Below are 27,808 nucleotides of genomic sequence, written 5' to 3'. Positions count from 1 at the left end.
GATTCACATACATCCTAGATAAATAAAATCTATGTCACGTTGGTCGGCATAATTTTCATAAACAATAAATGAACCAATAGTTATAAAGATAATATACATACCAAATCCGAATCATAGACAGGACGAGGGCCGACGGGGGCGGATACCAAAACCATCGCACTATATAAGATGCAATAATAAATGTAAGAAAATGATACAAGTATCTATCTAAACATACAAGTAAGAATATTTTTCCTTTCAGAAAGAAGATAAGAACAAGAGGCTCACCACGGTGGTGTCGGTGATGAGATCGGCGCGGATGATCGACGGCGGTGAAGACGGGGACGGGGCGTGACGGACCGCTAAATCTAGACAAATCTCGAGGAAAATGGAGCTTGGAGGTCGAGCTTCGAGAGGAGAAAGCTTAAGTAGTGTGGCTCGGGCATTCCATCGAACACCTCATGTGCATAGGAGGTGAGCTAGAGCACCACAAAGCCCTCTCCCTCTCGGCCAGAAAAAACAGAGCACTGTGCTCTGCTCTTGCGCGAGGGGGTATATATAGGCACCTCATTGGTCCCGGTTGGTGGCATGAACCGAGACTAAAGGGGAGCCTTTAGTCCCGGTTCATGCCACCAACCGGGACCAATGGTGGTGGGCCAGGAGCGAGGCCCATTGGTCCCGGTTCGTCCCACCAACCGGGCCCAAAAGGTCCAGATGAACCGGGACCAATGGCCCACGTGGCCCGGCCGGCCCCCTGGGCTCACGAACCGGGACCAATGCCCACATTGGTCCCGGTTCTACACTGAACCTGGACTAATGGGCTGAGCCGGCCTGAACCATAGCCCTGTTTTCTACTAGTGACTGTAGTCCCTCGTCCAACTTTTGCATCGATCAGTGCCGCAAACTGAATCTGGTGATGGTAATTAACCTAGCATAGTAGCTAATCAGTTAGTGTTTGGTTTGCTTAGCTGTTGCCTGAATATTGAACCAACGCGCACCATCTAGTACGTAGTCCTATTGCTGTAGACCACAGTAGATGTGGTGGATGCATGGTTCTAGTATAATTTGCCGTGATCTAGTGATGGCAATTAACCTTCACCAGGTGCTTGGTAATTAACTGAGCACAGCTAGCATTGTACGTATAATAGGTGCTGTGTATGTAGGATAGACGGAGGTGGGAAGGGATGGTTTAGGGCGTAGGAGAGGAGATACCACTCCCGGGCGTGGCGCGGGCGGTGTGGTGTGAGGGGTGGCGGGGAGAAGCATAAACTCGGAAAGGAGAAAGGAACCTAAAGCTGTGCTGGGGCGGGGAGATGGATGGGATGGATTGATATAAAGGAAAAGTGGCCCACAAGCGATGCTGCTGCATGCATCCCACACACCGTACCATTCAGATTTCAGCAGCAGCCGCAAGTTGGAAAGCGCCGGGGACCCAGCTTGCATTGCCATGTAGGAGTAGGCTCTGCAGCAATGGCAAAATAGCAGGGGCAACGTGTCGAAAGCCTGGGCCATCATAGTACAGTTGCCGGATCATGTCATGCATCCACCGGAAGCCCTTTAGCACTCACTAGTCTCTTCTCTTTTTGTAATCTTGCTAGCTGAGAGATGGTCGCCATCATTAGCTCGTTGCACGCTGCCGAGACCCGATTGGTTTGGAGCACAGCTTGATTTCAGTTGGTTAGCAGCTGAGTTGTCGTTAGACGGAGAAAGGCAGAGACCCATCCATCTTATTCAGCTGACAAGAGATATATATATGCTTAATGCTCCTGATTTTGAGCTTGTTTCCTTTATGTGTGCGCACGACGTTTTTCTCGCAGGGAAGAAATGGGCCGATCCTGCCGGCTTTGGTAAAAGGACGGCGGCCGTTTTCAAGTGCTGGTTTTTACCATAAAATCCATGGCCAGGCAGATGGTGTGTGAACCAACGAAATCTTTTGGGTGTTTAGTGGGACCTTCGGATTCGGATGACTGTTCTCCTCGTCACCGGCTGGCTCCAACAGAGGCCTTTTCCGGGTCCTTCCGCTTCCAGTGTGGACAGTGTGAGCACGCTACGCTAGCTCTTTATCGGCCTCCTGGGGTTCCGGTGCTGCTGGCGGCACAGCCTTTAGTTATCAGCTGTACCAACAACATTATCTGATAATTATCGTTAGCAGCATGTCCCTCTAATAAAACATTAGTACATGTCTAACTCACACTTTAGAATATCTATCTAGTGTTGTTGGAACATATGGGATTTATCCGCTAATGATGTCAGATGTGAACCAGCCGAGCCGGCCGGCCGGCTCCCTGCACTGGTAGCTACCAGTTTTTTCTGAAAGCAGATTCCACCAAGCCATGCCAGCCTAGTTTTACCAGTTATATTACAAGCTTCTTAGTTAGTTACAACTATTCAAAACACTCGTCATATGCTGCAGTACGTGCAGCAATACTGAATTCTCTCTTGTCCTCTTGACAGTGTCTGCATGGTGGCAATGCCGGCATGCATGCATGCTTGCAGCAATCACATAAGACACTGTGAGCATTGCCTAGATTGGCATGCATCTACCCCAGATCGGTCGAGCAACCAGAGCAACACACCAGGTGACTTTAACATGTTACTCCTACAGTCCATGGACGCATGCATGCAGCATCGGCGCCAGTGCCACTCAGTTGAGAGACAGTTAATCAGTGCTGGCAAAAGATGGTCTAGCACTACATGCATTGGCTGCTAATTACTACGTGTAATCTGGAGTGCCGGGCACGCACGCCGAGGCATGCATGCATGCTCCCGCCCGGCAAGATCTACATGGGGCCGCGTGTATGAACGTGACGTAAACCGTCAAAGCGAAGGAGAGGACGGCGGGGCATGGAAAAGCGCGGGAGGGAATCGAGTACCAACCTTGGGGCCCTCCCTCATTCCAACGAGAGCTGACTAGGCTTCTCCTTCTCTCTCACGGGCCCACACGGCAGCCTGCCCCGGCCAATGGGATCTCATCTCCCCCATCGCCGCGCCGCATGCACCTCCTACACCCACAGGAGGCCAGGCCATAGATATGGCTATAGGCATGCAGCTTTAGCTTGGCCAGCAAAGACAAGGGGAGAAGATTGGGATATTTCTATCCCATACACAAAAGCCATGCATCCGAGCCTGACGCTGCACAAAGCAAAAGCAAAGGACCCAAGGGAGAGAGAGAGAGAGAGACAGAGACAGGGAGAGCTTGTGAAAGACGAGAAGAATCGTCCGAGCATTGTTTGCACACAAAATAATCCCACAAGCTTTGCTATAAAGCATGCTCCCCCCTCTGCCCCTTTCCCTCCCTCCCTCCTCTCTCTTCTTCCTCCTCTCTCCCTGGGCGCCATTAGCCATTAGCACCCAAGGTCGGCCTCGTCCTCCTCCTCAATCTCTACTGCTCCTCTGAATTGGTTGGTTTTTATGACGACTCATGTGTGTGCCATCGCATCGTTCTTGCAGGTTTTGTACATTTGTAGCTGACGACGATTCATTGCTGGCTATAGCTAGCTAGCTGTTCGAGCAGGGCTGGTGTGGCTGTCCGCATTTTAGCTTTGGAGAGCCCTGCCTTCCTGCCTAGCTCCGCCCCAAGCGTCCATCCTTTTGCTGTGGGAGCTCTCGGAGGACGAGGAAGTTAGCAGATTCATGGCGCCGGTGAGTCTGCCGCCGGGCTTCCGGTTTCACCCAACTGACGAGGAGCTCATCATCTACTACCTTAAGAGCAAGATCAACGGGAGGCAGATTGAGCTCGAGATCATCCCGGAGGTTGATCTTTACAAGTGCGAGCCTTGGGACCTTCCAGGTGCGTCCTTTCTATTTCCTAATAGAAATGTTTGTATCGACACTAGCTTCTGATTAGAGTATTTCAATCCAAAACCCTATGTCCATGTAAGCATCAGCAGTTAATTCCCATCAGAGAACAAGGTCCTCGTAGATAATTTCAGGATCAACTTCAGTACAAATTTTGGGGATAAGGAGATAAAAGCGTTCCAAACTGGCAGTTAATTAGTTAAATTTTCTTTTTGACAGAAGATAGCTGTTTGAATTACTCTGTTATAAGTCTTCCGTGGATTAATTATGGGTTTTTGCACTGCATACACCTTGTTCTCCAAGGAAAGCACCTACACGTACACCACTCTGATACTTGTTTTGGATGCCCTGTTGTGAAGACATTAAGCAATCTTATTCAATTCTTGTACCACTATCTCATCCAAGAAATGCCAGTTCCAATTCTTGAGGAAAGAATAGTCAGAAGTTCCCTTCTTGATGAGCACTTCATCGTCCTATTATATTCTAATATTAACTGGCCCTTGTTCAATGCTACTCTAACTTAATATTTGCATGAATGCATGCATTTGAAGAATATATTTGGTTTTCACCCACAAAATGCTTTCATGAAAGAAACCTGTTCATATATAGTTTAGTGTACCGTCCCCAAGCATCCTAGCGCTCTGTTTGTGTTAACTATACTTTGGAACTTGCATCTACTTTCAAACATTTTATGCACACCGAAAGGTGTGATATTGATAGATCTCTTGCTCCTTTTTGTTGAAAGAAATTAATCTTCCAATACTTATGTCAAAATTCTCCTAAGTGTAAAGGCCATCACGTAACGTCTCTGTCCCTGCATTGAGCTACTTGAAAGGGACCGAAACCACCAGCCACCCCGACCTAATTCATGATGAGCCCCCTCTACCAATATCTATACAAATAGAATAGTCCATTTATACAGAGAAATCCTTTATCACAGCGACAACAAAGCTAAAGCCTATATATTTTGGATCATGTCACAATCACGCAGAGATTTGAAGAAAAGATATATTCTCTCTATCCACTTGCAATTTGCTTTCAAGCTTGATCGTTTGCTAAAAATCACCCCACTGAATGCAATGCGTGAAACTGGTACTGTAAAAAAACGATTTCAAATTAAATAAAGAGGACTGGTTTGTTCTTCTTTGGTGAGTGACAATACCAGGAAAGATGACCTAAGTCAAGTCAAGAAGATGAAAAAAAGTTGCAGAAGTCATGCAGATGAACAAAAGTTGCACAGTTTCCAAGACAAGATAATGCATATAAAGTGTTGTCTAGTTTTTCTTTTGAACGATGTTAGGCTAGCTATATAATGGTCGATAGACACACATTTGGTTTCTACAATTAGCTCTAATCATGGTTAAGGTACACCTACTCATAAAAAGACGGCTTATCTTAATATATGTGTACTGTACTGTATGCATGACTTCTCCCTTACCTTTAAATTTCAGAAAAGTCATTCCTCCCAAGCAAAGACCTGGAATGGTACTTCTTCAGCCCGCGAGACCGCAAGTACCCGAACGGATCGAGGACGAACCGCGCAACCAAAGCCGGATACTGGAAGGCAACTGGGAAAGACCGCAAAGTGAATTCCCAGAAGCGTGCAGTTGGTATGAAGAAGACCCTTGTGTACTACCGTGGCCGAGCCCCGCATGGGTCTCGCACCGACTGGGTCATGCACGAGTACCGCCTCGACGAGAGGGAATGCGAGATCGATAATGGCTTACAGGTACTACAATACTCCCTAGTCCCTACTACAGTTCTACACTGGGGGAAAATCTTGAAGTAATCATGTGAGGTTCCACATATTGCCCAGACTCTTGATCTCTTGTAGAACATTAACACACATGGTTTTGTATACAGGATGCGTATGCATTGTGTCGGATTTTCAAGAAGACAGCACCCGGGCCAAAGATCATGGAGCACTACGGCGCAGCGCAGTACCACGGGGAGCAGCCTCAGTGGACGCCGAGCAGCGTCGAGCGCTCCCCGACACCATGTGATGGAAGAGGTGGTGGTGATGACTTCGAGAGCAGCAGCTTCTCATTCCCGACGGAGGCCCCAATGACTTCAGGATCCATGCACGGCAGTGGGTTCGGGATGCAGATGATGGGCGGCATGCCTCACGAGGACGGCAGGTGGATGCAGTTCTTGAGTGAAGACGCCTTCAACGCCACCAACCCCTACTTCATGAACCCAGCTGCTGCCTCCAACTTCTCATGCCTTCCATCCAAGGTACATATACAGAAATAATGCCACTGTTTCAGACTTCAGGTAGTGATATATTCAGCTCAAATGCAGTAAAATCTTAGGTGCTTAATGCATATACATGTCGATGCAGGTGGATGTTGCACTGGAGTGTGCAAGGCTGCAACACAGGCTGGCCCTGCCGCCATTGGAGGTGGAGGACTTCCCGCATGACGTCAGCCTTGACACGAAGACCGGCATACTCCAGAGCAACCCCAACGAGGTCGACATTCTCCAGGAGTTCCTGTCGGTGGCCTCGGCGTCTCAGGAGCTGATCAATGGCTCCGGCAGCAGCAGCAGCTACCCTGATATGTGGTTAGGTGCCGGCACCAGCAGTGGCGGCGGCCACTACATGAACGAGCTGTCCTCTCTCGTTGATCTCGGAGCGGCGAAGGCGAAGGAGGAGGTCGACAATTTCTACCATATGTGCGGCATTGGCGCGTCAATGATGAGGCGTGATGACGAACCCGGCAGGCTGGTTGAGATCAGTGACATGCAGGAGTTCAAGGAAGAGAAGAAGCGGCCGGTTGAGAACCTCAGAGGTGTCAAGCTGGTGAACAATGACCTTGGGGAGGTAATGGCAGGCCCCTATCTGAATAATTAACTTGCCTCCACAATAATTTGGTATATGATTAATATACATTTGGTTGCTAACCACAAGCATCAATTTTCCTGAAGCAGATCGTGGTGGAAGGAGATGAAAGCAATCCAGCAGAAGGCATCACGCACTATCCTATACAAGATACTGCAGAGAATTCAGGTACTTAAATTTTTGGCTGTAACATTTGCTCCATTGGCTTAGCTAGCTCTTGTACAGAGGTAGCCTTCACGCATGCACTAACTGGGTGTTAGACTGCAGGAGAAGCCGGTCACCACATGACCGATCATACCACTGACGAAGGCGGCATCGACACGGCCCCTATCTTCTCGCAATCTCAGCCTGACGACTTCGCTCTCGCTATTGGTTTCGACAACGACGGCGACGACAACACCAACCCCAACGCGTCCTTCGACCTGTACGGGAAGGTCGACGTGCAGCGCGGTCTCTTCGTCTCGCGGGTCGGCGCGGCGAAGACATTCTTCCACCGCGTCGAGCCGCCGAAGAAGGTCAGCTTCCACCTGAATCCAGCAGCGAGCGAGGTCAGCAAGGCGATCGAGAAGTTCCATTATCTCCCCGTCACGTCCAAAGTTAGTGGTAGCGGTAGTAGCAGTAGCAGGGTCTCCGTCTTTGGCAAGGTGAAGGCACTCATCAGGGGCAAATTCCCGACGATGAGGAGGCCGCCATCACCATTGCAGCACCAGAGGCCGGAGACGACAGTGAGTGAGCTGCTGCAGATCGTGTCACTCCTCCTGGCACCCAAGGAAGCCGTAACCGAGCGAGAAGAAGAGATGGTCAGCAGGAAGAAGGTGAAGCCGGGACGACGGGGTTGCGACGGTGGGTGCAGCAGCTCGTGGCAGCTTGGGCTCCCCGGCAAGGGGAGCAAGGGCATTTCCAGCATGTTTTTGAGTGGGAAATGGGCGTTTCTAACCTCTGCATTGGCGGCCGTCCGCGCCCCAGGGCCGTGCAATCACTTCTGAAAGGTCGCACGCCTTTCGCTTCGACCATCTCTGATCATGACTACTTATTGTAACACTATTTGTTTGTTTCTTCTACTACTGTAAGCTCAGTAGCGGCGCTTGCGTCTGTTGATTAACCGGGTGTGAAACTGGAGGGTGTCGGCACTATTTGTACGTACGTGCATTAACTTGTATCAAAACATATTGTTTATATATGAATTGTAAGTGCAGATATATATACATATACATATGGATATACATACATTACAAATTCTATTCAGCGTATTTCTTCCTGGAAAATTTTAACGGTTGTTTACTTCACATGAACTCCATAGATATATTTCACTTCCTAGAAAGTTTCTGCATTTTTCTTGGTGCAACCAAACAACTTCTATTATAGATTTAGGGTCTCTTTGATTCACATGATTTCAAAAACATGATAATTGAGAAAACACTGGAATAGGATATGATTCCATATGCAAAATAGAGAATTACGAAAACAGGAATTTGCAAAGTTGTGTCTTTGATATGCGGGGAGAGGAATCCTAAAAGCTGTAGCCAAATTAAGACTAAAGCACATGCAAAGGCGATATTAAGCTATAATACTATGCTTCTTATGGGCTCTTCCTTATTCTTCGTGCATAGGAATGTAATATAGATGTCTGAAAGGATTGTAAAATGAGCCTTGTAAAATTCCTTTTGTTTTGCCTATGGTTCACTCCTTTAAATCAAATGGATGGCTATCACATCCCAAATTAGGATTGGAAAAATAAATTAGAGGGAATTAATAATTTCCCAAATCCTATGGTTCATCTTCAAGAAACTCGGGCAAGTTGCAATTTGACCATTCCTTACCTATATTTCCATTTTATGCATGCCTCTTTAAATTTCAGTACTATGCATGTATAGGGTTTCTACTAAAGTTTTAGAAAGTGATATCATGCTAGTTAAATCCCTAGGTTTCAAGCTTATATTTATGCTTATGCGTAGCCATGCTTGTAAAATGGGGCGGAATTGAAAGGAAACTTGTTTTAAAATCTTTGAACTTGCTCCCTCTTAGAGCAATGTTTTATGAAATCTGTTGAAACAAAAAAATATTATTTTATTTTATTCTCCGGCTGAATGGATTGATGGGAGCGTCTACAAGTAATTGTGCCCGACTAGGGTCTTGCACACTAAGTGATTGCGCCCGATGTGAGGGACTTGCACACTTGAGTGATTGTGTCTGACTGTGGACATGCACATAGGTTTTTGGTGGGGACCGCTGTCTAGGAGACCGAGATCTTCCAAGTTTCACTAAGAAGTAACTTCCAGTACAACCACATGCTATCATGGGCTATGGCTGTGAGAGAGGCCTGAATTGCCTAGGTAGCTGGCGGCTTGGTAATAGGTAGAGGAGGCCGTTATGGAAAAGCTTCGTCACAATCTCCTTTCGGTCGTGCAGGGAAGTGTGTAACAACAAATGGGGTTGATTGTGTCATGTGTGGAATGCGTACGTCCTCTGCAGAGGGTTAAACCTAATTGTTTAGATGTGCCTAGGGATACAAGCAATTCAAGTAACTGAAAACTTGAACTGAAGAAGGATATCCCCTTTCTTTTTCTCAAATTCGATTTAAGGGTTCTAGGTTGAGTATTGAGCACATGGGTGTGTTTCCCTTCAACCATAAGTATTGTTTTACTTATGTTGGAGAATGAGCCTTACTGTGTTTACCTAAGTGTTTCACTCTAACCCTATATCTTAAAAACTAATATTTCAAAAAAGTTTACAAATCCTAGTGCATGTGAAAATTGGTTTTACGCAGACAAAAACCCCTAGCAATTTTTTGTCTTACCTTGAACGAATATTCAGTTATAATTTTCTTTGCAACTTGTGAGTACATTCTACGTAATCATCTGCACTTATCATGTGCAGATGTCGACATGTTACGACATGTTAAGAGGTGATAGGATCACTGTATCAAGGGTCCGCACACAACAAGCCTGGAGTTGATGGAGCCCTAGCTTATCATTATGTATGTTTCTGTTGCATCCTGTGCCAGCTTTGAGCTGTGCCAACAACATGTATATGTAATTTTGGATCCATCGTTTTGTAGAAAATGATGCATATTTTATTGATATTCACTCTTGTTATCGTGTGTGCTAGTACGATCGATGGGTAAGCATAGAGATTCAGATCCTACTAGATCCGGGTCGTTACACCAGACCCTCCGGACCCTATTCCTCTTTCGAATATGTTGGTGGCATCTTCAATGTCCCTTAGGTAATCTAGATGTTGCTGGCATCAATGTCCCTTAATTATTTTTTATGATGGTATTTAAGAAAATAGTTTCCGATAACTACCCCCCCCCCCCTCCCCCCGCGCGCGCGCGAAAAAGGGATCTCACTAACTATTAATCTTACATTTGTTTCTCTTTTTCCTTTAGTAAACAATATGATTTGTTGACATCTCAAGCAAAACATATCAGATCAAGAACACTAAAATTTACACAAACAACAAAGAACCCTAATGAAACTAAAAGTTACACCAAGATTTTTGCATATCAGTTTTCCTCCATGCTTTTCGTGAAAAAATTACAGAGGACAAAACCTGAATAAGATGGACTAACCTCATAAGTTTAGATAGCCATATGAGCATCACTCCAATAAGTGAGCGAAAATTCTACAGTTACGGCCGATAATCCACAGAAAATGCTCAAGCACCAAACCCCCCCCCCCCCCCCCCCCCCCGCCCCACAACCTCGCTGGCTAGACCGATGCCCCACATCCTATTTGACGTGACACCGAATCAAACAGGAGCCATGAGCGGGCAATCCAAACGGTCGGCCCATTTAGCTATCCGGTTTTGGGAACATTCCGGAAGGTTCCAGACCAGTTTTTACTACTTTTTTATTTTATTTTTCTGATGTTTATTTATTGGTTTTCTTTGGGGTTTTTCATCTTTCTAAAATTCCCTTTAAAAATATGTCCTGAAATTTCCAAAATTGTTCTGATTATAAAACTATTCACATTTTTTTCAAAAAAAAGACCATGTTTCAAATATTGTCCGAATTTCAATAAATATTCCCATTTTAAAAGATTTTTCACATATTTAAAAAAATATTTGTGCCTTCAGAAAATGATTAGGAGTTTTCAAAAAAAAAATCCAAAATTTTCAAATTGTTCATGTTCGAAAATTTGCAAAAAGTGTTCGTATTTAAAAAAATTATTCAGTATTTCAGAAGAAAAAAAAATCTTGTTTTCAAAATTTGTCCACAAATTCAAAAAATGATGGGGAACTTCCAAAAAATGTTTGAGTTTTTTTCAAAAATGACCACACTTCAAAAAGTGTTATTTTCTAAAAAGAAAATGTATGTCTTACGCGCTCACTCGCTCCTCTTCGTGCATGGGCCAATCCGCCAGATGACCCCGCCGCCATGGCCACTACGGCAGCGGCAGAAAACTCAACATTTCACGGGTGCACTAACGCGTGCAGATGCCATGGATGTGCGAGATACAAGGGCTAAAAGACGATAAATTCTTGCTAGGAAAAGGGAAACGATTCGTTGTGGTCGACCGGATGAAACTAACGATGGCCGCTCATGTGTTGCAGAATGAGGCGAGAAAGACTCCCCCCAATTACCGCTCATGGTTCCACACACACCACCCCCGTGCCTTCCTATCATTGATATTTTTCTTCTTCCTCTCATTCATCTCTCTTTTATTCCCCTTCCTCGCATCGGTTGCCATGGGATGTTTTACCCCGAGCTCGCTCACTCCCGCCCTCTCTCCACACACCCCCGCAAATGCCGTGAGTTGTAGGCCACCCACGCCACACCATGCTATCCCGTGATTTCGAGGCCCCACCTGCCGCGGGGGCATGACATCACTATTGCTAGAGCCTAGAGCTCGTCGAGACCGACACGACGACCATTAACGCGGAAAGCTGCAACCACCATCAGGGGAAGCTACATCGCACAATCGACGCCGCCTTGCAAACAACTTCATTTTTCTGCTACAACCAAGGTTGTCTGTGCTGGAAGAGCAGACCACGCCGACCAACGTTCTTTTTTTTCTTTTCCTTTTTGTGAAAATGATCATATCCATTACTCCCTTCATTTCTAAATATTTTTTTTAAAAAAATTCAATAAATGACTACATACGGAGCAAAATGAGTAAATCTACATTTTAAAACATGTTTATATCCATCCGGAGCAGAGTAAAACCCACGGCCATCATCAGTCATCATCATCCGATGGCAAAGCTACGTACCAAGGTGGCCAATGGCACGGGCGGTCAACTGCTAACAGCCAAAAGGAGCAACCATCCAAAGCGCGCAGCAACAGGAAGAGCGCCACCACGTGCACCCAACCACCGCCGCAGCATGTGCAACTCATCCGTCGGCTCACAAGCATCCCACCGATTCCGCGCCGTGACAAAAGGCGCCGCTCCAACACGCACACACCCTGTCCGTCACGGGCACACACACTCTCTCGCTCACCATCACCATCACCATCACCATCACCATCACCTCCGGAGCCAGCTCCGAGGCAGAAGGGAAGACGCGGCTGAGCAGAGCAGAGCAGCAGTCCATGGCGTGCCGCCGGAGCGCGGCGCTGCTGTGGCTGTGGGCGGCGCTGCTCCTGCGCCTCGCAGCGGCGGCGGCGGTGGTGGGCGGGCCGGTGTCGCGGGCGGAGGAGGCGAGGCTGTTCCACATATACTACGGGCAGGGGTTCAAGGTCCTCAAGAACGCCTGGGACGGCAAGAGCTACCTCCTCATGCAGGTATTGGTTAGTCTGCAGACGCACGCATTGGCATTGGTGATTGATCGATCGGCAATGGCGTTTTGTTTTGTGCAGAGCACGTCCAAGATGGCGAGCAAGACGAGGTACTGCACGGGGAGGATCAAGTCCTTCGTCGTCCCCCTCGCCAACTTCTCCCTCGACACCACCGCTTCTCCGGGTACGTACACCAACCAGAGTATGCAAGTATTTCTACACCCTACTGTGTGTGCAGTGTTCACAGCGGCCAGCAACTTACCAGAGTAAGTTCATTCGTTTCCACATCTGCTTGCAGTGTCCTTCTTTGAGGTGAGCGAGCAACGGAGTCGCCGAACTGAGATCACACCAACATTCTGGAATCTGTGGCCCGGGCACTTTTTCTTTTTTACTTTTCTACATACATAATAATATGATAAATGAGAAGGAACACAAACTCTGATGCTTTCTGCGTATGGATTTTTAGCTATCTCAGACTTTGTTGGTACATGCGCAGCTACTTGGAGTGCTGGAGAACTTGAAAGGGATAACATCACCTCAGGTGGCTTCCCAGTGCCTGCTCCAGGCATATGCAAGTGGAAATGTGCAACTTATCAACACGACAGACACAGGCAAACTCTCGCAGTTTCACGCGCATTTCGTGAGCACGGATCAAGATAAAGGTTGCAACTTCGCAGCTTATGTGCCCTCTGAAGAGGACACGCCGTTGCAGGTAAAATCACTACCTAGAATCCTCTCAGCAGCTAGATCAACTGACAAATTTAATTTTGGTTTCTGTGCAGAGGGCCGAGTGGATCAAGTACCTGGGAACGTTCACGAATTCTGAAGACAGGGCCAATGCTGTATATGATGCAGTTAAGACCAGCAAAATGTGACTGAATTTGTGTTGTCATGATTGAGCGAGAAAACTGTGTTCATTATGCACTCAGTAATATTACCATACCATAATAAGTAGCTGCAGCTTAACTAGCAAGCCCAGATAATTTCTGCAATACTATTCTGTAGATTTTATATATACAGGTACCTAAGGACAGTGTATCTCATTTTTGCACCAAGTTTTAACGGAACCGGATCCTCTAACATTGAGAAGGAATGTCACCGTGCTACAGTGTTAGGCTAGTGTAAAATGAAGAAGGAAAGTTAGGGACTGTTAGTAGATAATTAATAGGTTGTTTAGTGTTGGTATTTACTGTAAATATAAATAATTTAAATTTAATTTTATTTCACCATCAATTTGTTTGCATATAATTACTATAAATGTATACGGTAGATCATCAAATTGCAAATTAATTTAAATCATTTTAGACATAATCATATGAATAGAAAGAAGGAAAGTTAGAGTATTGTAGCTTCTCTAACATTCCTTCTTAATGTTAGAGGATCCGGTTCCAGTTTTAACACATCGTATTCATTCCTAATGCAGATCAAGACAAACTACCTGTGCTTAAGCAAAGCAGCTGCTGCCCTAAGCACCCGATTCAAACCTGTAGTGGCATGGGTCGAATTCACAGAGGTATGCAACTTTACGCCCAAGGGATCATGAATGTCTGGTGCATCTATCTAAGCAAGATTTTGAATATACAGTTTTTACTAATCATCAATGTACTGTATCTACTGCTGCTGTAGGGAGTATGGACATTTGTCAGAGAAAGTTACAAGTTACAGGTAGCAGCATCACTCTGTATTTCAAAAGTTCAAATTTAAAAAAGGAGTGGAAAACTGATGTGCATGTCTGTGTATATTCCATGAGCAGTACGTCAAAGATGCAGGAGCAGAGATTGTGGATGCAACTATTACCGATAAGAGGTTCAAGGTTTCAGATCCAGAGGACATGGACAGCTTACATGCCATTCTTTGCGTGAGTACCAATAATAATGAACCTAATGTCACACCTTGTACTAGTAAAAACGTCCGCCCGATCACCATTTCAGATGATGCTAAGAAGAGCTCGTTTCTTACTACTCGACTGCTTATATGAACTTTAACACTTCTAAAATGAACTTGGCCTCTTGCTACTATGTAAGAAGAAAATTCTGTGATGATCTATTACTTCACAATTTTTTTGAATGGCTATTTATTAACCATTTACTAGCATCTAACTCAAAGCCTGGTTCATACAAATTTCAGACGGTGGATGTGGTCATAGATCAGACATATGCCTCGGATCCTGCAGAGTACAAGCTATCCACATTTTTGGACAATATTGATGTGGGCCGTGACTCTTGTTTCAGTTTCATAACTAACCAAAGCATATGGAGATTTGATAAAAGAATAGGAAATTCCAAGACACTTGGTAATGACAGTTATCTTTATTGTTTCTGTGCTTAAGAAAACATAGTGATCTGGTTTTCCTTTTTTTTTTCTCATTCCACTTAATCAGGGTTGATGAGTTGATACCAATGCCCAAACCCCACTGTGTCGTATGATTTTACATATGTAGTGTAGTGGTCTAACAAACTTCCTGTTTTTAAAAGATTGGTCAGATGGAGCTATCTCCCAGCCCCAGTTAGTTCTTGCTGATCTGATAGAAGCTTTCTTCCCAACGGGGAACTACACAACAATTTACTTCAGGAATCTCGCAAAGGTATGCGCTATGTTTTCTCCAGGCTATCTTTTCTTCAGGAACCCCCCAAAAATGATGTTGATCAGCAGTATTGTAACTACTCAGGAAGAAGGGGTCAAAGAAATTGGCCCTGAAATGTGCACTAGGAGCATATCCACGCCCATGGAGCCTACGATCCTGCCCTGCCAATGACCACCTTAGATGAACATTAAGACGATTCAAGCTACCATGCTCGCAAACAGTGCATGCTTATTAGTGGGAGTCTTTAATTTCTAGGTTACTGACAAGGTGACTTGATCGGCAGTGTTTTGTTAAGTGTGTTGCATCACTATACTCATCAGTCGTCAATTAACTTTTTTTTCCAAGAGCAGCAGTTGTACCTTTATCTGCCGATCGTTTTGATAAAGTGATCACAGACCAATACAAACTTGTTTTAGGAATATCACTTGAGAATGACAACTATTCTTGGTACAAATATTTGCAGTTTTGTTTCCTTGAATGATAATTTCTTTTTAAGGCTGAGATGAACTGCTTGTAAGCTCAGTCACTAGTCACATTATTAATTTGGCTTACAAGCGAACAAAAGAAATAGAAGGAGAACCACAGCACATTAGCCTTCAGATCTTCAATGTTAAGGACATGCTTGGTTTGAGGACTAAATTTAGCATGCTAATGTTTGGCAAGGTAGAAAGTTGGCTACCAATTTGCCTTGCCAACCTCTCAAAAATTGCCAATATTGTCAAGTTTAGGACATTGCCAGACATTGGCTAGCCAATTTTTGGTAAATAAACCAAGCATGCCGTAAGATTAGCACCTGGTGATACCTTTTATGTGATCAAATAGGTAAACATGAAACATGAACTGCAAGAACAGGTATAAGTATCTGCTACCATAAGCACAATTAGTTGGTTTATAATTCATAATAAGCATTCAGAAACGACTCTCGGTATGGTCAGATAAGGTCAGATAAGGTTTAAGTCAACTGATCACAATACATTCTGTTCATGTATGTATGATGCTATTAGGGCTCCAAAGTTAACAAGATCCTCATGCCTGTGAGCCATGACAAGCCCAGTGAATGGGAATAAGAACAGACACCCATAGATCCAGTTGGAAGAATTCACCCATTGAATGATCTTTTATTCTCAGACAGGATACTCCAGTCTAATAGTTAACTCTATTCATCTATTCCATGACAGGTTCGAGGGATCTGCAAAGTTCCTGAAAATAGTCAAATGTGATTATCTTGGCGCAACAATTAGAACTAGTCACTAATTAACCCTTTGTACAATTTCATATAATGGTTCATGCATAACAAGCTGAAAACTAGAGCTCAAGCTTCGTATATGATGGAACGAGAAAAGAGCCATCTGGCTCGTTATAGCATCTTCCTAATTTCACTCAAATTGACAGAACCAATAACTACATTGTTTTAATCTAATCAAACAAAATGCATTCAGGTAACATACTAATAACAAGAGGGTTCATGAAAAGTAAGTGTGATATGAATGCTTCAAAACATGTTTTAAGATAGAGAAATGAGATGTCCAGTATGAAATAGCAGTCAGCAAACTGTTAAACATACCTCCGTTTAACCATGTAGAGAACTAAGAAGCCCATAGCAAGGGAAAGGCACAAACCACCAATAGTCAGATATGCCATGCCAATGAAGTTGTTTTTCCCTCCAATCCAAGATGCAGTAGAAAGGACCAACGCTTTTGATCCTCCAAAACTATATGTGTTATAGTTGTTCTGTATAACCACTGTTACATTATCATTTGCATTGATATCTTTCTCAATTCTGCCATACAGCTTCCTGAAAGTTGGGAGGGCAGCAGTTCTCATCCAAACAATGAGATCTTCTTGCTCACTTAACTACACAATTGTGACAAGAAGAATAAATTAGAGTAAAAAAATCTAGAAGGATGTGCATAAAATGATTGTAAGTGTTCTATATTCCAGCACGCAGATCCCTTAATACCAAAAGTAATGCATATGCAGGGTGATGGAAATATGCACGTACTGGTATGCTCTCATTTAGCGTAGCACCACCTATAAGCCTTCCCTTCTGAAAGTTACTGGGATAGATATTCTTGCCGAATTTATTGTTCTTGTCACTCTTCCAAGCTATGTCCTTTTTATTCACTTGAGTAACCACTCCATTGACCCGGACTGTATATGTGTCGTTGAACATACTCCAAGCAACAAGGCCACATGGAACAATTGGAGCATGATCAGCGGTCTCACCTTCAGGCACACAATCTGATGTCAAATGTGCAGCACTCTTATACCGCAGTTGTTTGTCGCTTCGACTTCTCACATACCTATGAAAAGACAAGCAACAATTGGTCTGAGTATGTCGACATAATTTGTTCCAACAGGACAATTGTCAATACAACAGTATAGCGTGCCTGCTAATGTAGTAGAGATAAAAATGCAACAGAAGGTAGGAAATGAATATTTTCAAATTCCTTGTGAAGCACTGATTGAGAACCAACCAGGGAAGCAATATAGGTTTTTTTTCAGTAAAATATTTAATAGGAAAATATACCTTCGATGGTTTTGATAGAAGCCGTCGATCAGGTAATAGACATGGATTGGGCTCTTCATGTATTTTGGCACCTGAAAGGCATACAACAACCAGTTTGTTCAAATTTATAGGAGACAATGTACTTAAAGACTATCTCAACAACAGCAGTACTATGCGCAACCATCACAAGTAAATATGTATAACTGCGATAACATTTTCACTTGAAACTCACAGTCATTGTTACTGTGCATGTTTTGTCAGTCCTGGAGTTCTGGATGAACCCAACCTTGTCATCCACGGGCACACAACTTGCATCATATCTATGCACCAGTTCGACAACCTGCATCACAGGGAAGGTACAGGGTAAACAAATGCACCATGAAGAATCACGCCAGAGAAACATCCAAGACATCCGCATTTGACCTGCCGTGATGCATGCAGCGACGCAAGCCCGATGGGAACAAACAGGGCGCCAATGAGCGCGAAGGCGGCAATGACCTATGCATGTCCAGATATCATCATCACTTGCAAGTAACTCATAAATTTCATCTGTAATTATTGGAACTGAAGATGGTAAACAAGCATCGGAGATTAGGATGGTTACGATTTCAGGTGTGAGTAGTGGCTTGCATGCTGGAAGCTCCTGCTGTGTGAACTTGGAATCTGCAGACAGAGAGAACCAAACCATGCCTGTCAATTTGTCGAAACAGCACTGGATCCAACAAAAGACCCTGACAAATAATAGTACGGCATGCATTCGAGTCGAGATAGAATAAATAATAAGGTACTGGCAGGGGAGCAAGAAAGAGGTGAATACACTTGGGCTTGTTGGTCGTCTTTGGGTTCGAGTTGCCGTCCATTTCCAAAGGATACATCTGCATGCGTGAGCAACCAAAATGGAGTCGAGCATTAAAGAAAGTCAAAGATAAAACATTTGATAGATTTACTCCGAGAATAAGCAAACGGCATATAATTAGAGGTGATAAACAATCGGAACATAGTGCAAAGTTATATAGAAACAGAGAAGAGTCAAAGCCAGTGAGACCAACTCCTGTGGCGCACAGCTGAGTCGAAAGGGGATTTGGATGGAGTGGCCGGGACCCCCACAGGAAGAAATGATAGAAAAAGACCCCGTCTTTTTCTCTAATCATCACCCTAATGACCCGAGTCCGCCCACGACTCCAAGGTTCCTCGCGGTCTCTGTCCAAATCGCGACCATTAGCTAGCTGATAATGATGCCGATGCCCTAGCTACCGGGCGACTGGCACGGCAGCGCCCGTCGGAGACGAGTACGAGCACGCGCGAAGACCGCGGCAGTCCTCCGCTGACCGAGGAGACCGGGATTACGCCTCCAGCAGGCAAGCGCGGCCGCGCAAATCGCGATTGGACTGGCCGACGGGGCGCGCGGGGGAGCGTGGAAGCGGGGGAATCGGTAGGTCGGGGGTTTGGGGGGCGGCGGCGGGGGGGATCGGAGCGTCGGGGGCTTGCTTACCGCGGAGGAGAGGAGGCCGGGGTCGCCGGCGCGACGGGGGAGGTGGGAGGCGGAGGTGGAGGAGGGGGCGGGGGTGGGGTCTGGGTGGTGGACGGCGCTGGGTGACGGCGGTGAGGGAAGCCCACAAGGAAGGGAGGACTGCGACGGTTTTGGAGTGACAGCGGCAGCAGGGGAGGGGAGGAGCTCGGCGGCGGTGGCACGCCACCAGCGGGCCCCACCGGCCCAGCCCACACGGGCTTTTCTTCGCATGTGTTGGGCTGCAGCCCGGGATTGGAGAAATCCTATATGACGCACACAGCGTCAAGACGTCGGTCAAACGAGTAAACGGCCCGGCCCATTCAATGGGACCATAGTACCCGGTTTTAGGAATTCATTTTCTGTTTTTTCTTTAGTGGATGGATTTCCGGTTTTCTTTTTTTCCTTTCCATTTTCGTTTTACTTTTTATTTATTTCAAATTTATTTATATCTTTTAATTTTTTCACTATTTTAAAAATAATTGTGCAGCTTTTAGAAAATGATTGTGCTTTTCATAAATTGTTCAAAATTTCAAAAATGTATAAGGTGGGATGGGGAAGATCCTGGCAGTGGCACAGTGCTCTAGAACTCGGATGGTGTGAGGCAAGTGTTGTCTGGTGTGTGATGAGATGCATACTTTTTAGAGTATATTCTAGTGCAAAAATCCTTCATATCATATCCATCTACCACTTATTCATCTTCCCAATGCATAGTTTCCGATATTTACTTATTTTACCAAGTTCGTTGCACACTTTTTTTTTATTTTTATTTAGTTTTTCCTTTGTTTTGTGGTCTTTGTAGGTGTGTTGACATGTTCCTGGACTTCGGACATCAAAAGAATCAAGCTAGGGGTCAAACCGGAGAAGTTTTAGGTACCAAATCAAGGCCCTTTGGAGAGTTTGATGATTTGACATTTATCAAAGTGTCCAAAATGACGATCCAAGGCCACAGACGCATCGGTTTTTTTGCTAGCAATCCAACGAGCCCAAGATTGTCAAAATCAGAGTTCGTATGAAGAAATGGGGTGTAGTAAGTAGATGATGGATTGCGAGAGTGACAAAACCTTAAACCCTAGTTCATTTGATTCCATGCATGGTTGTACTGACATGCATGTCAGAGACCTTAGATTTTACAATCAAGAATCTGTAACCAATGCTATGAAAAGCATAGCCCAGGAAAACACAATCCACAATTTTTGGTCAAGTTTGCGCTTCCTTGGAATTGGCACATTGACTTTCGCCAAACAGCCCCAGGTTCGTACGTAAGAGAGTTTTAACCTTTCTTTTCTCATTCCTCAAATGGATTTATCTCTTTGTTCTTTGTGGGAACTCGGTTTAGGACATGACATGAAGTCAATATCGTCTCCCCCACCATGCTTGGAGAGCCTCAACGTGTTTAACATGGTGTTAACCAAATCATTTAGAGTACGGTACTTTTTTTGGCTACACCATTTGACTAAGATGAGTAGGGAGGCGTCCTCTCATGGACTATTCCATGTTCCGCACAAAAAGAATAAAATTCATTGGAAAAATACTCTCCACATGATCAAACCTAACCCTCTCGATCTTTCGACCAAGTTGATTTCCCACTTCAGCCTTATAGATTTTTAAAAAAAATCAAAGTCTCATTTGGTTACACGGCGCGCTACTCTACTCACTCTCATTCCCGCAACTCGCGGTGCGCACGTCGTGTTGAGGCGAGGCAGGCGGTGGAGGAGGAGCGCGCGTGTATATCTCTCTTCTTCTCAATTTTCAGTCTGTATGAGCCCAGAGGTGGCTTCGTCCAGGATATTTCATGTGCATGATTTCTTGTTCGAATAGTAGTGTGATGAGAGGAGAATGCCTAGATAGCGAACGCCATACTCGTCGGCAAAGCGACCGCTGGCCCGTCACAAACTTGTGCCTTTTGTTGGGGAACGCAGTAATTTAAAAAAAAATCCTACGCACACGCAAGATCATGGTGATGCATAGCAACGAGAGGGAAGAGTGTTGTCTACGTACCCTCGTAGACCGTAAGCGGAAGTGTTATGACAACGTGGTTGATGTAGTCGTACGTCTTCACGATCGACCGATCCTAGTACCGAAAGTACGACACCTCCGCGACCTGCACACGTTCAGCTCGGTGACGTCCCACGAACTCATGATCCAGTAGTGTCGAGGGAGAGCTTTGCCAGCATGACGGCGTGATGATGGTGATGATGATGCTACCGGAACAGGGCTTTGCCTAAGCACCGCTACGATATGACCGAGGTGGATTATGGTGGAGGGGGGCACCGCACACGACTAAAAGATCAACTGATCAACTTGTGTGTCTATGGGGTGCCCCCTGGCCACGTATATAAAGGAGTGGAGGATGGGGAGAGGCCGGCCCTCCTAGGCGCGCCCCAAGGGAAGTCCTACTCCCACCGGGAGTAGGATTCCCCCCTTCCATGTAGTAGGAGTAGGAGAGAAGGAAAGGGAAAAGAGAAGAGAAGGAAGGAGGGGGCGCTGCCCCTCCCCTTAGTCTAATTTGGACTAAGCCTTGGGGGGCGCGCAGCCTCCCCTCTCTCTTTCCCCTAAAGCCCAATAAGGCCCATATACTCCCGGGCGAATTCCCGTAACTCTCCGGTACTTCGAAAAATACCCAAATCACTCGGAACCTTTCCGATGTTCGAATATAGTCGTCCAATATATTGATCTTTACGTCTCGACCATTTTGAGACTCCTCGTCATGTCCCCGATCTCATCCGGGACTCCGAACTATGTTCGGTACATCAAAACACATAAACTCATAATACCGATCGTCACCGAACATTAAGTGTGCGGACCCTACGGGTTCGAGAACTATGTAGACATGAACGAGACACGTTTTCGGTCAATAACCAATAGCGGAACCTGAATGCTCATATTGTCTCCTACATATTCTACGAAGATCTTTATCGGTCAAACCGCATAACAACATACGTTGTTGCCTTTGTCATCGGTATGTTACTTGCCCGAGATTTGATCGTCGGTATCTCAATACGTAGTTCAATCTCGTTACCGGCAAGTCTCTTTACTCGTTCCGTAATACATCATCCCACAACTAACTCATTAGTTGCATTGCTTGCAAGGCTTTAAAATGATGGGCATTACCGAGAGGGCCCAAAGATACCTCTCCGACAATCGGAGTGACAAATCCTAATCTTGATCTATGCCAACTCAACAAGTGCCATCGGAGACACCTGTAGAGCACCTTTATAATCACCCAGTTACGTTGTGACGTTTGGTAGCACACAAAGTGTTTCTCCAGTATTCGGGAGCTGCATAATCTCATAGTCATAGGAACATGTATAAGTCATGAAGAAAGCAATAGCAACAAACTAAACGATCATCGTGCTACATCACATCATTCTCTAATAATGTGATCCCGTTAATCAAATGACAACTCATGTCTATGGCTGGGAAACTTAACCATCTTTGATTCAACGAGCTAGTCAAGTAGAGGCATACTAGTGACACTATGTTTGTCTATGTATTTGATACGTCTCCAACGTATCTATAATTTTTGATTGCTCCATGCTATATTATCTACTGTTTTGGATGTTTATGGGCTTTATTACACACTTTTATATCATTTTTTGGACTAACCTATTAACCTAGAGCCCAATGCCAGTTTCTGTTTTACCTTGTTTTAGGGTTTCGAAGAAAAGGAAAATCAAACGGAGTCCAATTGACCTGAAACTTCATGGAACTCATTTTTGTAAGGAAAGAAGCCCAGAAGACTTGAAGTGCACGTAAGGGAAGCTTCGAGGAGGCCACGAGGTAGGGGGGGTGTCGGTGTCAAAACCGGCGGATCTCGGGTAGGGGGTCCCGAACTATGCGTCTAGGCCGGATGGTAACAGGAGGCAAGGGACACGAAGTTTTACCCAGGTTTGGGCCCTCTCGATAGAGGTAAAACCCTACGTCCTGCTTGATTAATATTGATGATATGGGTAGTACAAGAGTAGATCTACCACGAGATCGGAGAGGCTAAACCCTAGAAGCCAGCCTATGGTATGATTGTTGTTGTCTATGTTGTCCTACGGACTAAAACCCTCCGGTTTATATAGACACCGGAGAGGGTTAGGGTTACACAAAGTCGGTTACAATGGTAGGAGATCTGAATATCCGTATCGCCAAGCTTGCCTTCCACGCCAAGGTAAGTCCCTTCCGGACACGGGACGAAGTCTTCAATCTTGTATCTTCATAGTCTAGGAGTCCGGCTGAAGGTATAGTCCGGCTATCCGAACACCCCCTAATCCAGGACTCCCTCAGTAGCCCCTGAACCAGGATTCAATGATGATGAGTCCGGCGCGCAGATTGTCTTCGGCATTGCAAGGCGGGTTCCTCCTCCAAGTACTGCATAGAAGATTTTGAACACAAAGATAGTGTCCGGCTCTGCAAAATAAGTTTCCACATATTGCCATAGAGAGAATAATATTTACACAAATCTAATCTGCTGACGTATTCCGTAGTGCGACACACTACGGCCAAGCCTTTATCCGAGTCGTCTAATTATCCCAGCTCAGCGCGTCATGCGAGGCGGTTTCCTTGGCACGTCTTGTTAAAGCAGAGATCGTGTCCCCTTATTCCGGGATTCTCATCAATACGGGCGTGGGTAACCCAACCGCGCCATTGATTACGGCGCTTGGAGATAAGCGAGTTTTACCAGGCTGGTGGGGACACGTAGTTGCGTCCACCCATATAAGGGGATAAGGATCCACCTTTTCACCTACGCCTTCTTCCTCCTTTGCCTATCCATTCTCGCGCACTTGAGCTCCAGCGCCCAAGTCCGCTCTCCCACCTCAACCTTCTCCAGTCATGTCCGGAGCAGGAGGCAAGTGGATGGTCTCCTCCGTCACGGAGGGACACATCAAAAAGCTGAGGAAGGCCGGATACTTGTCTAACGACATTGCGTACCGGCTTCCCGAAAAGGGGCAGCTCATCCCCACCCCTAGGCCCCATGAGAGGGTGGTGTTCCTCCCCCATTTCCTCCGCGGACTGGGCTTCCCTCTCCACCCATTTGCCTGGGGGCTCATGTTCTACTACGGCCTGGATTTTCACGATCTGGCCCCGAACTTCATCCTCAACATCTCAGCGTTTATCGTCGTGTGCAAGGCTTTCCTCCGCATCCGCCCCCATTTCAGCCTATGTCTCAAGACTTTCAACGTCAAGCCGAAGGTGGTGCGCGACAACCAGGCGGAGTGCGGAGGCGCTATGGTTGGCAAGATGGCCAACGTCTTATGGCTCAAGGGCTCCTTTGTGGAGACCCTGAAGGGGTGGCAAGCGGGGTGGTTTTACATCACCAAGCCACGTGACCCTAAATGGGTCGCACCCCCCGAGTTTCGATCCGGACCCCCTACGCGGCTCACCTCCTGAAAGGAAATGGGCCTGTCATGGGGTAAGAAAGGAGAGCTGACCGGACTCCAAAGATGCATCCAAACCCTGGTGGACAAGAAGCTCAAACTTGTCAACGTAGTCCAGGTTATGCTCATCCGCCTGATCCTCCCGTGTCAACGACGGGCTTTCAACCTGTGGGAGTTCGATCCGGTGCGGCACTAAACTCTGAGCAGGCTCTTCGACACGACGTACGAAGATGCCTGGAGGGTGCTTTTCAAGGGCGCCGAGGCCCCCGAATCTGCTACCGAGGATCGTGGATTTAGTACACAGCATCACGCTCATGCGCTAAGCTGTTTATTTCCTTTTACAGGGTATTAGTTTTTCATAGTTTGACTCCATGCGGGATCTAAGCTCCCTTACCTTTGACAGGATTGGCAGGTGACGTCCGGACAGATCAACTGTCCGGCTCCCTTGCCCGAAGGCCCAGCGGACGCTCACTTGGCGAAGCTGCTGGTTCCGGCACCCTATGTGGTGCCGGAGAAGAAGGCCACGAAAAGGGCCACGGGGACTCGAAAGAGTGCCCGACGCTAGGAGGTGTCGGATTCATCATCCGGCGGTTCCGAGGCGCATTCCTCCCATGAAGACGAGGAGGAAGAAGAAGAAACCTCTCCCCCTCCAGTGGGAGGAGAGAAGAAAAGGAAGGTCGCCCTCTCTGAGGAGGCCGGAGGGTCCAAGAAGGGGAAAACCCTTCCTCTGGACTACTCCACCGACGCCGACGACGGCAAAGAGGAGTGGCAGCCCAGGGCCAAGCCCCTGGCGAAATCGTAAGTATCCGGATACCGGAGTAACTCATAGTATTCGTTTATTGCACAGCTTTCCCTTATGTCGAATATGTTTATGCAGCCCACCCAAAGACCGGCTCGACGCATCGTCGAGCGGCTCACTGGACTCGTCGGATGTGAACTCGCTTCCGACGGCTTCCTTCCCCCGCCCTACGGACGACACCGAAGTGTTGTCCCAACAGGTTCCAAGCAGGGAGGAGATGGTCCTAGAGGCGCCGCAAGGCGACCTCCCAGACTCCAGGAGTAAAGGGGAGGAAACCCCCCAGGGCTCCAAGTCCGGCTCAAGGCCGGACACTGCTCCGGAACCTTCGAAGGTTCCAGAGTCCGGCGGGTGACCTCCTTCTAAGAGGAGAAAGCCCACCATGCCGGTGACCCCCGTCCAACCGGGGGCGCCGGACAATCTGTTGGAGGTGCTCGAAGGCACCTCCATCGACGAGGGGCACCGCACTATTATGAGTGCGGTGGTCCGGAAGGTTCAGTCCGCTAAGAGCGGACTGACTGAAGCTTGTACTAGCCTTTTAACAGGCTTTGAGGTAAGTAAATAATGTGTAAATAATATTACCGCATAGATAGTAGCCCCTGATGCTCTGTTGGGCATTCGGGAAGAAAAGCCGAATAGAGGATCAAAGAATCCACAGGAGTCTAACAAAAGGAGTCAATATGCGTATGCAGGCTTCTCTGCTAGCGTCCGCCGCACCGACTGCGGAAGCGGACGCGCTGAAGCAGAGCCTCGAGAAGTCCGAGCAACAGCTCGGGCGTGCCAAGAAGCAGCTCGAGGAGAAGGAAGGTAAGAAATACCTTGTTTGGATATGTATAAAAAAGGTGCAATTGCAAAAAATGACAGGATTAACATGGCTATTGTAGGGGCCACGTCTGAGGTGGCGACCCTTAAGCAAGCGCTGCTCGAGGCCGAGAAGAGTGCGGCCGTGGAGCGCACCGAGCGGGAGAAGTATGAGGCCGAGGTTGGCAAGGTGCGGCAAGAGCTCCAGGTTCTCATGAAGAAACATGAGAGTTTGGAGCTTGACTCGAAGACGCGAGCGTCCGAGCTCGCGGCGGCTATTGAAAATGCCAAGTCTGCCAAGACCGAATCCCAGAAGACCCTCCAGGAGATGGATGAGGTGAAGAAGATAGCGGCGGGTAAGGCATTCTTTATGCAAAGCAAACATATAACTGTGAGTTACTTGTTACTTACCCGAATCCGGAGCTCTCCAGGAGCGTTCGCAGATCTTCCCCGGAGTGTGTCCGATGCCGCTGCATTCTATCGAGCCGAGGAGGGCAGCTCGACAGAGAAGGTGTTCTGGTCTCAGTATGCTGAGGCCGGACACCCCGTGCCCCTGAGCGACCAGCTGAAGCAACTGGTCGAGCTCCACAAGGCGGCCGAACAGGCCATGAAGGGCCTCCTAGTTCGGCTGTGGCCTGGAGAGGCTCTGCCTGGGAGCTATTTTGGGCTGGTGCGGCGGCTGGTGGAGGCCTGTCCAAGGCTCGAAGTCATCAAGCGCTCCGTCTGCATTGAAGGTGCCCGTAGGGCCCTTGCCCGTGCTAAGTGTTGGGGAACGTAGTAATTTCAAAATTTTCCTACGCACACGCAAGATCATGGTGATGCATAGCAACGAGGGGAGAGTGTGATCTACGTACCCTTGTAGACCGACAGCGGAAGTGTTAGCACAATGCAGTTGATGTAGTCGTACGTCTTCACGGCCAGACCGATCAAGCACCGAAACTACGGCACCTCCGAGTTTTAGCACACGTTCAGCTCGATGATGATCCCCGGACTCTGATCCAGCAAAGCGTCGGGGAAGAGTTCCGTCAGCACGACGGCGTGGTGACGATCTTGATGTTCTATCGTCGCAGGGCTTCGCCTAAGCACCGCTACAATATTATCGAGGATTATGGTGGAAGGGGGCACCGCACACGGCTAAGAAAATGATCATGTGGATCAACTTGTGTCTCTAGGGATGCCCCCTGCCCCCGTATATAAAGGAGCAAGGGGAGGAGGCCGGCCGGCCCCTATAGGCGCGCCAGGAGGAGTCCTCCTCCTAGTAGGAGTAGGACTCCTACTAGGAGGGGGAAAGAAGTGGGGAGGGAGAAGGAAAGGGGGGCGCCGCCCCCCCTCTCCTAGTCCAATTCGGACCAAGGGGGGTAGGAGGCACGCGGCCCACCCTGGCGCTCTTCTCTCTCTCCACTAAGGCCCATATGGCCCATTACTACTCCCGGTAGGGTTCCGGTAACCCTCCGACTCTCCGGTTTTCTCCGAAATCATCCGGAACACTTCCGGTGTCCGAATATAGCCGTCCAATATATCAATCTTTATGTCTCGACCATTTCAAGACTCCTCATTATGTCCGTGATCACATCCGGGACTCCGAACTAACTTCGGTACATCAAAACTCATAAACTCATAATATAACTGTCATCGAAACCTTAAGCATGCGGACCCTACGGGTTCGAGAACAATGTAGACATGACCGAGACATATCTCCGGTTAATAACCAATAGCGGAACCTGGATGCTCATATTGGCTCCCACATATTCTACGAAGATCTTTATCGGTCAGACCGCATAACAACATACGTTGTTCCCTTTGTCATCGGTATGTTACTTGCCCGAGATTCGATCGTCGGTATCTCAATACCTAGTTCAATCTCGTTACCGGCAAGTCTCTTTACTCGTTTCGTAATACATCATCTCGCA

General features: G+C 46.8%; 3 protein-coding genes across 5 annotated transcripts; 2 read left to right on the top strand and 1 right to left on the bottom strand.

Annotated features, from left to right (window-relative positions):
* The first annotated feature begins 3,264 nt into the window (after positions 1–3,264).
* Positions 3,265–7,825, top strand: LOC125511444 (NAC domain-containing protein 54). Its single transcript, XM_048676823.2, has 7 exons — positions 3,265–3,335; positions 3,430–3,769; positions 5,229–5,506; positions 5,641–6,012; positions 6,119–6,598; positions 6,706–6,784; positions 6,884–7,825. Exons 2-7 carry the CDS (start codon positions 3,613–3,615, stop codon positions 7,600–7,602), a joined length of 2,085 nt encoding a protein of 694 aa, XP_048532780.1. The 5' UTR covers positions 3,265–3,335; positions 3,430–3,612; the 3' UTR covers positions 7,603–7,825.
* Positions 7,826–12,015: 4,190 nt separating this feature from the next.
* LOC125511443 (plant/protein) lies at positions 12,016–15,422 on the top strand. Its single transcript, XM_048676822.2, has 11 exons — positions 12,016–12,341; positions 12,417–12,519; positions 12,634–12,647; positions 12,832–13,047; positions 13,118–13,189; positions 13,759–13,848; positions 13,962–14,000; positions 14,089–14,193; positions 14,463–14,628; positions 14,810–14,919; positions 15,004–15,422. Exons 1-11 carry the CDS (start codon positions 12,150–12,152, stop codon positions 15,088–15,090), a joined length of 1,194 nt encoding a protein of 397 aa, XP_048532779.1. The 5' UTR covers positions 12,016–12,149; the 3' UTR covers positions 15,091–15,422.
* A 352-nt stretch (positions 15,423–15,774) lies between these two features.
* On the bottom strand, positions 15,775–19,059 carry LOC125511442 (ALA-interacting subunit 1). Of its 3 annotated transcripts, none has more exons than XM_048676819.2 (9): positions 18,921–19,059; positions 18,246–18,303; positions 18,033–18,091; positions 17,852–17,926; positions 17,661–17,768; positions 17,450–17,520; positions 16,922–17,222; positions 16,484–16,773; positions 15,775–16,119 (listed from the first exon to the last, which is right to left on the bottom strand). In XM_048676819.2, the coding sequence occupies exons 2-9, from the start codon at positions 18,301–18,303 to the stop codon at positions 16,080–16,082; spliced, it is 1,002 nt and encodes a 333-aa protein (XP_048532776.2). In that variant the 5' UTR covers positions 18,921–19,059; the 3' UTR covers positions 15,775–16,079. The 3 variants fall into 3 exon arrangements, with proteins under 3 accessions (XP_048532776.2, XP_087378399.1, XP_048532778.1); XM_087522273.1 differs by lacking the exon at positions 18,921–19,059 and adding an exon at positions 18,478–18,854 and having other exon boundaries at positions 15,775–16,108; XM_048676821.2 differs by lacking the exon at positions 18,921–19,059 and adding an exon at positions 18,478–18,849.
* Positions 19,060–27,808: the final 8,749 nt, after the last annotated feature.

This window comes from Triticum urartu, chromosome 5A (assembly GCF_056163025.1).
Source record: "Triticum urartu cultivar PI428250 chromosome 5A, HENAU_Tu73, whole genome shotgun sequence".
Lineage (NCBI taxonomy): Eukaryota > Viridiplantae > Streptophyta > Magnoliopsida > Poales > Poaceae > Triticum > Triticum urartu.
This window is presented reverse-complemented; position numbering and strand designations above follow the sequence as displayed.